General features: G+C 43.1%; 1 protein-coding gene across 4 annotated transcripts in view; it reads right to left on the bottom strand.

The window, feature by feature from the left end:
• Pde7b (phosphodiesterase 7B) overlaps window positions 1-13,120 on the bottom strand; it is a 334,788-nt gene that overhangs the window by 76,797 nt on the left and 244,871 nt on the right. For all 4 annotated transcript variants that reach the window (XM_085842676.1, XM_021174159.3, XM_021174160.3 and 1 more), the window contains one exon: window positions 12,004-12,087. In XM_085842676.1, coding sequence (XP_085698802.1) covers window positions 12,004-12,087 — 84 coding nt within the window. The remainder of the gene's footprint in view (window positions 1-12,003; window positions 12,088-13,120) is intronic.

Consider the following 13,120-nt stretch of genomic DNA (forward strand, 5'->3'; position numbering starts at 1 on the left):
GATGGTGTGAGTGTGTGGGGATAGGAGTGGTGCCAGGCCAGCCTTCTTATTTCTTCTGGACTCAGTGAGGAAAGCACTGGATGCCACAGCAGAGACCCTGCTGACAAGAGCAGGGATAGGCCTCTGCCTGGTTGGTGGAATCACTACATTGGACTCCCTTGTGTTCTTCTGATGGCTCACTGTGGTGGCCAGCTGTGTCTGAGAAATACTGCTACAAATTCATGGCCACTGTACTTGGTGGCTTCTCATATTGTCCCATGTCCAGCACTCAATCTGACTCAGTTCTTCAGCCCGAAGCTAAAAGTCACTGAATGGGAAATTCAATTTTTATGTCTTTAGGGTAAAGCTTACATTTAAAGGGCTCCTTGTGTTTGATGGGAAGACAGGATACCGAACAGCTAGGTCTTAACTCTGTCACTTCCTTACAGTGAGTTGCTCACCTCGCTGTTTGGTGTGTTTTTGTTGGCTTGCTTTCTAAATGAGAAAGTGGGCACAGCAATGTGGTGTGCCTTTGTTCAAAAGCTTTATCCAGTGTAAGGGGCTGTTGAATCAGTGAACTTGATCTCATGTTCCTTGGAATAAATTTCATCTTTAATGATAAGCTTCCTTTGTAGAATGCTGTCTGTAATTTCTACCCACCGAGTCTTGAATATAAAAGCTCAACTTTGGACCCCGATCTACATTTCTGTTCAAGACATTTTATAGCTCTTATCCCAGAACTCAGGAGGCTGAGGCAGGAGCACTGGCCATAAGTACAAGGCCAGCCTGGCCTAAAAGTAAAACTGTGTCTGAAACGAATAAAATAATGGAACAATTCTATACACATTTAATCAAACACAGCTTATGGTAATCGCCCTACCTCATACTCACCAGCTTGCCAAGGTGGCTATTACTAATGTTTTCTGGTTTAGTGTAGTAATTTTATGTTCTTTATTGTGATATTACTTTGTTTAATAAAACATATATCTCTAGTGGATACTGAGCATTTAAAAATGTGAGATCTCTCTGTCTCTCTCTGTCTCTGTCTCTCTTTGACCTAATTACTTCAACATCCAGCTATACCACTCTTGGGCATATACCTAAAGGACACTTCATCTTACCACAGAGATGTTAAAAGGCCTAGGTGAATTGTTAAGGCCTAGGTAACAGTTACTTGGGTAGCCTGCCTATATAAAGAAACTTTCTCATATGTTCTGCTGTTACTAGGAAACTTTCTAATGCCAAGATTGATTACATATTGTGTTTTGTTCTGTGGCCCTGGAAACCAATCACAATAGAAGTTACTAGAACTGTTTTATAGCCACAATAAGCTTGGCCCTGCACCAACCACCCAACTGCACTTCCTGCACCCATGTATAAGCTTTTATGGTGTAAGCTGCTCCTGGGATGGACCCCAACACAAGCGAGACAAACAATTTGGAATAGGACTCCCATTTTGAGAAGTGGTCTAGTAAAGTTTAAGTTCCCATGACTTCCCTGAGAACTGACATCCTACTTGGGAGAAAGAGACATGTCATGGGTAACTGACATCCTGGTTGGAAAGTGAAGACATCCATGTTAGACAAGTCCTGTCTTGGTAGGCAAGTTAGCACATGACTGTTAGACAAGGCAAGTCCCCTGCCAGAACTGAATGTCCCAACCAATGGGAGCAGGATAAATGTACAACAAAGACTTGTTCCCAAGGAAACCCTGTCCCCCACAAAACCCCCTCCCATCCCTAAATCCTGATTGATGAAGTAACTTGGTACAGGGGTTTGTGTATTTTAGGCTTATTTTAGTTTCTGAATCTGAACCATGGTCCAGTCAACCAGTCCTGGGACACATGCTCAATAAACTACCCCTGTCTGACTAAGACCAGTGTCTGTGTGGTTTGGGGGGCAATTCCTGGATCTCCAAAAGAGACACTTGCTCAATCATGTCCATTGCTGCTGCTCATTATAGCTAGAAATCACAAACAACCTAGATGTCCCTCCACAGAAGAATGGATATTTTAAAAAAGTGGTACCTTTACATGGTTGAATATTACTCAGCTGTTAAAGAATACAAGATCATGAAGTTATCAGATACATGAATGGAACTAGAAAAAAAAATCCTAAGATAGGTAATCCAGATCCAGGAAGACAAAAGTGGTATGAGTCTGCTGCTTATATGTGGATGTCAGCTGTTAAGTGGATGGTAACCAAGCTACAATCCATAGATCCACAGCGTTTAGAGATTGCTCTTACGGGACTAGGCAAAGGACAGATAGAACTCTCCAAGAAAGGGGAGTAGAAGAGAACGTTATGGATGGCTTGTGGCCTGGGGTGGGGGTGTTATTAGAACAGAAGGATCAAGTGGGGAGGGGGAAGGAAGGGGGGATGAGGGAGGTAATATGGGAAGAGATCACTAAAATTAAGAAGCATTTGAGGGTAGGGTGAAAACCCAGTAAAATAGCTTCATAAAATATATACATATATGAAATAGCCAAATAACAGGGAGACAGAACCTCAACCAGATATCTCTTGTCACCTAAAAAAGCTTCCGGTACTGGGATTGGGTTACATCTTATTGAGTTTGTGCCCAAAGGGATCCCATGGGAACCAATAAGCAACTTAGGCTGTTGCCAATACTAGGTTGCTTTCCACACACTGATGGTAAGGCCCCATGGTTGAAGACAACAACTACACAACTCATAGGCTATAGAGAAGTAGAGCTGATGCCTTCCTAGAGCCTTCTGTGCAAGCATCTGTGGTACAGGAAGTCGTTCTGCATGCTACCAAAGGAGAAACAAACAACAACCCAGCCACAAACTCCTTGATATACAATGATGTCCTGTCTGTAGGTTATGCTAGGGCAATGGTGGCACAAAGCTTGTGGGAGTGACAACCAATGTCTGATTTGACTGAATGTCTAATCTAGGGGGTAGAATCCATACCTGACCCTACTGGGTGACCAAAAACCCGAGACTAGATAGTCCAGAGATCTAGGGTAAGACCAAATACTATTTTTTTGAAGTAACCATAAAATGACTCCTAATGATATTCTCCTATAGTCATTGATCAGTGCTCTGTTCAGCCATCATCAGCAAAGCTTCTCCCAGCAGCAGATGGGATCAGTCAGACATCATGCAGAGAATGAGAGACCTTGGAACATTCAGCTCTAAAAGGGATGTCCCCAACAAACTCCCCCTTTCGGGACTCAGGGAGCTCTGCTGAAGAGGTAGAAAGAGTGTAGGAGTCAGGGGTGGCGGAGGTGGAGGACACCCAGGAAATGAGGCTTCTAAGGGCAACAGAATCCACACACCCATGAATGGACAGAGTCTGCGCCAGCTAGGGTTCTGGAGCTGCAAGAAGTGAACACAGCACTTACTCCTAACACAGCAGTTCTCTCTAACTGATACCCACCTTTAGTTTCCTCCAAGGGAGCCTCACCAGGGAAATAACGACTCTTAAGTGTAGGCTGCGTGCCCAGCGGTACATGGTCAACAGAAAAGGAACTCAATGGCATCTTTGGAGGTTCCTTGTCTCATAAAATTTTGTTAGGGCTCTTTCTTTCTTTCTTTCTTTCTTTCTTTCTTTCTTTCTTTCTTTTTTTCTTTTAATCTTATCTTGACACACACACACACACACAAACACACAAACACACACACAAACACACACACACATTTTTTCTTTTTTACTCTACAGTTCCTTTGTATAAAGTATGGCTTCCACTTTAGTGTTTTTATGTGATTCCTGAGTGCGCCAACTAGTGAACCTCTGTCTATATCTGCTTCTTGAGCCTTTTCTTGGTCTCCTTTCCTTCGGTTTCATTTTTTTGTTCTATTCTGATGTGTTAGTTTTGTTTTATCTTTTAAAAATGTCATTTCTGTCTTCCAATGAGACACAGAAAGGGGGTGGCTCCAGATGGGAAAAGAGGTGGGGCAGAACTGGAAGGAGAAATCACAATCAGATACATTATTCAAGAAAAAGGCTGTTTTCAATAATGGAAAAAATAGGAATATTTCGGAAATTTGATTATACATTCTAATTTTCAAATTTTACCCTGCCATTTAAGACAGGAAAATTTTCATGATTTTTATTATCGTGAAGTGAAAATGGCTCTAAGAGGTAACTTTTTTAAAGTTAGAATCACAGAAGAGCGAATACATTGTTTTACATGTGAGTAAACTGATGAAAATAATTTATAGTTCTGCTAACTCTGCAGAGAATTCAGGCCCCATTCCAAATCAGATGTTCCTAAAAGTTATTTGGAAAACCATTTAGTTAAATAAGAATATTTGTTCCATTTTTTCCCTAAATTAGAGTCATCTTGTTTATGTGTGTGCCATAAGAGGTTATGGAGTTACTCAAATTCAAAGCTGAGAATTTAGGAAAGTTTAATCAAATTGTCTTACAAATTTCAGTATTAACCAAGGCTTTAAAAAATCATATTTGTTCTTTACCGTCGTCTCTATTTATTAACTTTCAAACTTTGTGTACGATCATATCATAGTGTTTTATGATAAAGCTTCTCACTTTATATAAAACAGCGTCAACTTTCTCTTATGATGAGAGGAATACACATGCTGGCAGGGAAAACGGGGAGAAGAAAGCGAAAGTCATCAGGCAGTGAGCCGTGTGCGAACGTTGGCATGTTTTTATAAACATGTGAGATCTTTTCAAATATGTAATTTTGTATTCAGCTTCTTTTTGTTTAATAGACGATAAACATTTGTGAACCTGCTTCTGTCAGCCCTCATCACAGGAAATAACCAGCTCCCTCCAGAGAAAATGAAAGCAACTGGTGGGAGACGCAGACCTGACTCTAGTTTGCCACAGTAGTGATTCTATTTCCTTCTCTGGAATCAGCTCACGAGCGTCCTTACTCATCACTACCTCACCTTCCTCCTCCTCACCAAAGGACGCAAGGGCAGGTGATGAGATGACCAGTTTGTCACACGGGACCTCCTGCCAGGGCAGCAGACTATTGAGAAACACTATGGAAATGCTATAAATTAAATACTTTCAATGTTAGTTATAAGTTTTCATACCAAGTTGGCAGCTTTAGTTTGAAGGAATTGATGGAAGCTCTTAAAGAGGCGTCTCACCTGTACGGCAGTTCCTTATGTCCAACACTCTTCCAAAGACTCCTTTTTTCAAATTCAATTTGTTCCACCTGAGCTCATTATCTCTCCCCAGATTTTCTTAATGATGTTCTCATCTCGAGTATTTCAAGATGGTGAGACCACTATTCACTATCCTCAGGTTGTATTTCTGCTTCTACACGCCACCTCCCATTTGTGCTTTCATTTCTTCTGCGTCACACTCTGCCACCTGCTTTGGTTCCTCTTCACGAACTATTTCTCCTACACATAGATGTCAGTTATTTTCAGAGACTCTGTTGTGATCATGAACAGCCTTTTTCTTGAGATTCTCTAGCAATCCTCTTGGATTAATGAATCAAGTTCAAACTCTTTTTCTTGATGTTCCAAGGCGCCCACTTTCTCTCTGGTCAATATGTTTTCTTTGCTAATTTTCAGGCTCTGCTCTAACTTAGTGACTTTTGTGTCTGTGTGTCAAATCAATCTTATTTTGGTCATTTCTTAACCAGTTAACCCTCGACTGTATGTTCCAGAGCTCAGCACAAGTCCTTGTTGTTTCCCTCTCTTGCTTAGGACACTTTCTTTTTATTCTAATTATCTTAGAAGACGGTTATTAGGTTACCTATTTTCTTGTACACCCCTTCATGGACTGTGTATGTGCCCTGTGACAAGATGATTAGCTCTTTGAGCATAAAAGTTATGGCTCAGGTTTCTCTCCAGCTTTCCGGAGAACCTATTATATAAAGGTTACCTCTATGGTTGTTGCGGTGGCCACAAACTCATCCTTCTCAGCGTAGAGTGGGTGCTCTGAGTGTTAAATGAATGGATGAATGATAACTATGAGGTAATTTGGTCTCCCAGATCCAATTTTCATTTTCTTTCACTCAGATAAGAAAGTGAACTTGTTTAGTGATATTGACTGGGCTAACAAGAGGCAATGGTGCCTTCAGTCCTAGCTTAAAAAGGTGAAAGCCTTCTTAAGAAAGAGTGGTTACAGCATCTTGAAGATGGCTTTTCTCTGACAGCTAGATATCTGGAATGACTTTTCCTGATGTCTCCGCTCCGATCTTACTTGAATAAGGACTTCCGATAACACTTTCATTTAGTCAAGTTCAGCTGTGGCAACTCCTTCCTGGCATTACGGCTTGAGGCATATTTTATAACGGCAATAAAAGTTAGCCCTCAGCACGCATCTCCTCTTTACTTCTCTGTCTGTTCAGTTCCTGCTCTCTGGTTAGTCCTCAGCTCCTCTTGATGTCCCAAGACAAGAGTTCTTCACTTTAGTCTGTAACACTTCAGAATCACATACAATACATATGTGCCTTATATTATATCTACTTATTATTACATGCACACATATTACGTGGGTATCATAAATGCCAACATCTATTTGTACATGTCTCCACAAATTGCTCAAGGGTAGTGCTTTTATCTCATTCATCTTTGTACCCTGGCATGGTGCCTACTATAGGAAGTGTCCCACCAATGTCCATTCATGGAACTGTGATGGGGAAGGAATGAGACACTTGGGGCCCTGTCAGCTCTGGTTTCCACCACGAAGTGGCACTTTGGTGGCTAACCGTTCTCCTGGTCTGGCACTTCTGCAGCTGAAGAGCTGGAGAGTGTGTGGCCAGAAGCCCAGGGTGCCCATCCTGCAGTACCGGCCAGCCGAGCCAGGAAGTGCCACAACCACAACCGAAGCCCTGCCTTTCTTCTGGAGAAAGGTCAATATTGACCTTTGAAATTGTGGGGTGTTAGCTTGGCGCTCCCAAGAGTGAGAAGCCTCAGGGAGCCCCAGCTCAGGCCTCCCTTCTCTGCTGGGGGAGTAGCGAGCTGGAACGGAGTGAGACTGCTTTCAGAGTGACATTTTAGTTTGGTGGACTTTACATGTGTAAAGGTGGCATTAAGGGGTACAAGATTATTGCAACACTTATTGTGAACATCTGCTGGGAATTCTTTCTTAGACAAAGGGCTTTGCACAAACTGCCCTACGGTCTTTATAAGGGATGGTGGGGATACCACTTAAGACCAGATCGTTTCTAACATGGTTGGTGGCCTTTGATTTGCCTAACAGTCTTTCAGTAGGTGAATGAAAGAGTGGTTACAGGGTGTTAGGCAGCAAAAAAAAAAACATTTGAATATCTGGGTACATTTAAAATAGCATAGTTAATATATGCATATGTATATTTTGACTTTCCTTTGGAAAATATAAAGCATCTAGTTTTGCAAGTCTACTAACATGACCTCATGACTGGCCGGCTAAAACGGGCCAGCCTGGAGAAGCAAATCCAGAGCAAGAGAATTTAAGATCAAGATTAGCAAATTAACGGGGTGGGAAAAGACAAACAACCAATCCATCTACTGCTGCTGAGCCTGGGCTGGTGTGGAGCACCAGGCTGTCTGGTGGCTGAACCTGCTTGCGCTCTGAAAGCTCTTGCACAAGCAGAAGCTCTGAGTTCCCTAAATGTTTCCCAGTCCCCAGGAAAGCTTTGTTTGCCTGCCACTTTCTCTGCTGAGCGGGTGTGGAAATCACACTGTGTTGTTCCGAGATGGTTACCAGGGGAACATCTCAACCTAGTCATTATCTGCTCAGGGTACTGATTATATTAAATCAGGAGACCGAGCTGTGGAAGGGTTGCTGCAGGCGGGAGCCAGGAGCTGCCTCCTCTTCCAAGATTGGGATTCCTCGGCCACTGTCCCCTCTCGGTTGGTGTCTTTGAATACACATTTTCCTCAACACTTTCTCTCCTGTTTTTCCTTCAAGAGAGCTAGTAAATGAAATCCATCCACAGGAAGTCGGCTTTGGATAATAGAGCTGTTACATTTTTTTCTGCTCCTCCTTCCTACGGTTGGGTCTCTGTTTTAGCTCTTCCCTGGGCATAAAAATAATTGCCTCTCCTTTCTCTTCCTCTGCTCTCTTCTGCATGCTTAGGTTTAAAGAGAACTCTTCTTTAAAGATCCGTGTTCCCCTTGTCCTACACAACAGTGCTAGAGACCCCATTTCCTGATACTTTCCAAGAGAAAATTCTAGAAACTCATACAGATGTTTCTCTTCTACTTGTGAACATGGGAACAAGAAAAACTGGCTTCTAACAAATACTTTTGTCCCACGTACTTCTGATCTGTATACTCTCTTATGAGGAAGAGTTTGAGATCCTTATTCCAGGAATATTAGACTCTACTGCTGCTGTTATTATCATTGATGATGATGACGACGATGATGGGCATGATGTGTGTTCATGTGCTACAAGATGATGATTTGAATTGACTATAGACTGTGGGATGGCTACATCAGACCAGTTCACATGTGCATTGTGTCCTGATTTGTCTGTGTTGTGAACACTTTAAATCTATCCTCTCGGCAATTTTCCAGTACATAACACATTTTACTTTGAAAGATTTGTTTTGTTTTTTAATGACACGGATGTGTGTGTACATATGTGCTCACAAGGGTGGGTGCCTGTGGAATCCAGAAAGTGATGTTGAATCCCCTGGCATTAGAGTCAAAAGCAGCTGGAGCTGCCTGGTCCTCTGTAAGAGCAGTGTGTGCTAACCACTGAGCCATCTCTCCAGCCCATGAACTTACTCTAACATGTCATGTTTGGATGACTTTGTACTGAGGACTCTTCTGTAGGCAAATGCTTACAATTGTCTGCTCTGTAATTTATTGTTCAGACCAGGACAAACTAGAAAGAGAGACACTGTAATTACTAAGGATGTCCAGAACTCCCCCCCCCCACAATCAAATTATGACCGTGAAAGACTAATCAGGTATGTAATCACCTTATTATATAGGCAATAGGACTGTGGGTAAGAGAAGGCTGTGCTTTCGTCCCTGTGCATGGAAAGAGATTTGTCCCCCCCCCCCAGAAGAATGTGTGCATAGGATCTATAATGGAGGGAGGTTTTATATTGTTGCTTCTTTATGTGTAAATTTAGTCAATGTTAAGTTCATTCTTGAATGTAAAAGATGCTTCTAGAAAGTAGAAAGAAAATGACAGTGACAAAGGAAAGTAGACTGGGCTGAATGTGCCTATTGAGATGTCATAAAACCCTTCTAAATCTGCTTAGAAGTACCTACAGTAGGCATTGGTAACTTTTCCTTACAAGGGCCCAGCGGCAGGTAAGTTTGGCTTTGTGGATCATGTGACTTTGCTGTGGCTGCCTAACCTATGTGGTACCACAGCAGCCTGCGATGGCCTATCAGAAAATGGCCAGCAAGAGTGTATTTACCAAAATGCAAGGAGGATGGTGGGGCACAGGCATTCAGTGCGTGGGCTAGCATTTATGACCTCTGTCCCAGGGATCTGCTGTAATATCCACAAATACAATCTTGACAGAAGACGACCTGTTACAGGTATTGATTCTGATGTCTCTAGTCTACTACAGCAGGTTGGACTTAGGACTGATGAACAATGTGGAAATGAAATGAGCCTTTCTATTCAATACACTTTTTTCCCCTTTGCTTATGCATAGGCCAGACGTTTAAGGCCAGGGTTAAAGGAGGTGGTAAAAGAGGAACAACCAAGAGCATTGTGGGTAGGGAATGGCAGTTGTGTGAGATCCATTAAGTGTTTTAGTGGGAAAGCTGCAGAAACACAGAACCAGGAATGGGGGTTTAGAGATTTGTTTGTTTCTCCCAGATTGAATTAGTTTTTAAGCTTAAATTTATAAATGCTTTACTTTTTAAGGCTTATATCAGATCCTATCTGGGGAGAGAAAGCAAAACTGCAATAATGCGAGGTTGTGGGTCTGTCTGTCCTTGAATGAGATGGACACAGAGTAAGGGGCTGAGGAGGCGGTAAGTTAACTATGTAGTTACTGAGTAGTTACTAACTATAAAGAGTTACTGAGTTTAGGACCTTTGTAGTTTATTTAGGGACATACCTTATGCATCTAAGCAAACTGAGCCCACTTACAAATCCACATACAGTGAAGGGACTGGGACCGTCTCAGGGTGTTATATAAAAAGAAAAGATTGAAAGCATTATCCAGAAGAGTCCTGTGGAGACTGGAAAGGGAATTTCAGGCTAATGGTTTTCCTGGATGAGTGAATAGCTTTGAGTAACAGGTAGAAAATGGAGGTGGAGATCAGTCAGAGCCTGAAGAGACCTGAGGAAACCAGGCAGGGCCCAGGCATCAGGAGGCTCCTTAAGGGACCACTTGCAGAGGGTGGGAGGGTGGCAGCCATTTGCAGGTGAGTTTTCAAAGTTGCAGGTGGCACATAAATGACAGCCACATGTAATCTACATACATATTTGCAGACTTTTTTCAGATTAAAAAGAAAAGCAAATGATTTTTTAAAAATTCAGCTGATTTTCACATAGACAGTTAACTAGTTCATATTCCACTACAAAGACCATCACAATTAGCATGATACTTATGGGCACTGAATTAAGAATCACTTAGAACCTTGGCCGTATAAAGGCCTGCCTCCCAGTCTCCTCATTTGTTCATGGATTATAATTTAAATCATGAAATTAAGGCCTTATCTATTGGTGAGAAGAGGCTTTTGGGTCATTTTCTCCCTGTGACTCTGTCTGAGAGCTCGGGTGTAGACAAATAATGTCCTGCGTTGTGAAACCGTGTGCTAGTGACCCAGACATTTATACAGTCAGGCAATTGCTAGCAGTGTAGCTTCCATGGGGACCTAGAACAGCATGCACGGTTCATAAGGAGTGGTCAGAGGTACCACTGGCTTCCCCACAGGCTGCGGTCAAGGTTACATGGGTCCAGAGGTGGCACAGTGCTGAGTTTTAAAAAGTGGTCTTAGTGGATATTTAAGACTAGAAAGTTTTAAAAGTTGTTCTGTGTCTGCATCCTTGGAAGAGCCGGAAAGGAGGGAGACACAGAACAACAGTAGGAGAAACACAAACACGTCCATCGTCTACTGGCCTTTCAAGGATCTAAGGATCACGAAATAGCAAAGTCTAAATTTTCCCAGTCATTTCCGGGGGTCGAGGCAAATCAAATGACCTCCTGTGCCGTGCTTGCTGATGTCAAAGGGAAGTAACACTCTGTGGCTACCATCCAGCACTTTGAAACTTATAGACCAGAAGTGATATGAGAACTGGACAGAAACCTTGGGGGCGAGTTGTGAAATTTATTACTGGCGCCCCCTTCCATCCACAAGTCCAAGGTGAAGGGTCACCATGATGGAAGATAGGAAATCTGGACAATCGACTGGTCACTGGCTTGGATTTCCTCAGGAATGTAAGATCAAGTAGCAACAGAGGGAGAAAGCTCCGTCCACAGAGGAGGAAGCTGCAAATAGATGGGAGGATTTTAATGAAGGGTCACCAGGAATGTGACGACAGACCCCAGGGTTTGCTGGAGACTGAGAAAAGAGTTAGTAATGTGGCTGTCTGAGGGCAGCTGTCCGTGCATTTACCTGGTAAGTTTGAAAAATTAAATAGCACCTCCTCTAGCTCCTCCAGCCCTGGCTGGAGAGATTGTGCTAGAAGACAAAAGGAGCGCCTTGTTTAAAAGTCACAGGTGTGAAAGGTTGTGTTTTTCCCCTTTCTCTCTCTCTCTCTCTCTCTCTCTCTCTCTCTCTCTCTCTCTCTCTCTCTCTCTCTCTCTTTCTTTCTAAGACAGGGTCTCTCCACATAGCTCTTGCTGTTCTGGAACTCACTATATCAATCAGGCTGGCCTCGAATTAACAGATCCTTCTGTCTCTGTCTACCTAGTCCTGGGATTAAAGGCCTGCCTCACCATTCCCACCAGGCTTAGAACTTGTTTTCAGAGTTGATGTGAGAGACTAGAGCTACTTCCTGCAGGAGGAGCCTGAGAGGACACATTTTAAGTTCCAGCTGTGGGGACAGAAGTAGAGGAAGGAAGGCTGACCTTGCAAGGTTTGGAAGTTCATAGAGAAATGAGTTTTTTTTTTTTTCCTCTCAAAGAAAATATTTGTTCCCTTCTAGGTACATGTGGTTACTCACTGTTAAGTAGACGGAAGTCAATGAATGGGTAGGAGCCACGGCGTTCGGCAGGAACCCCCGTCTGACCCCTTAGTCGTACATCTCCTAGAAAACAGAAAACCCAAACACATGTTTGAAGCTGGTGCCAAGTATGTTCATGTTTTTTTTTCCATCAAATCCTCTCAACATCACAGGATGCTAGAAGAAAACCTGAAGAGAGTGCTAGGTGAGAAGCAGAGCTTAATTAGTGCCCAGTGTAACGTGTCTGACTATACCGAAGTGACCACCACTCTTGTATTTACCTGCAGAAAATGTGGTTCATTTATACAATGGAACACTACTCAGCTATTAAAAACAAGGCTATCATGAATTTTACAGGCAAATGGATGGAAGTAGAAAATATCATCCTGAGTGAGGTAACCCAGACCCAAAAGGACATGCGTGGTATGTACTCACTGGTAAAAAGTACAAAGTACAGAATACACATGCTACGCTCCACAGACACAAAGAAGTTAAACAAGAAGGAAAGCCCAAGCAAAGATGCTTGAGTCACACTTAGACAGGGAAACAAAATAGTCATGGGAGGCAGAGGGAAGGAGGAGGGAACTGGGTGGGAGAGGGGAGGGGGAGGGGGAGACAGGATCAGGTGTGGGAGAGACAGGAGAGAGGCCCAGAGGGCAGGAGAATGAATGGACATCTGCAGCTGACTGGGGTGGGGGGATGGATGGTTGTTGGATGGGTGGGGGGGATGGTGTGTGTGTGTGTGTGTGTGTGTGTGTGTGTGTGTGAAATCTCTAGGAAGACCCAGAGACCTGAGATGAGGGAGGCTCCCAGGAGTCAATGCAGGTGACCTTAGTGGTGACTAACAATACTGGGGACATGAGACCCGAGACCTGAAGAGGCCACCTACTGTAGCCAGATAGGACCCCCGGTGGAGGGATAAGGATACCAACCCATCCACAAAACATTCAACCCAAAATTTGTCAGGGATGAAGATGGAACAGAAACTGAAGGAATAGCCAACCAAAAACCAGCTCAACTTGAGACCCATTTCATGGACAAGTACCAATCCCTGATACTATTAATGATACTCTGTTATGACTGCAGACAGGAGCCTAGCATAACTGTCCTTGAGAAG

The sequence above is a fragment of the Mus caroli genome, unplaced genomic scaffold, assembly GCF_978045245.1.
Source record: "Mus caroli unplaced genomic scaffold, Mus_caroli_1 scaffold_9, whole genome shotgun sequence".
Taxonomy (NCBI): Eukaryota; Metazoa; Chordata; class Mammalia; order Rodentia; family Muridae; genus Mus; species Mus caroli.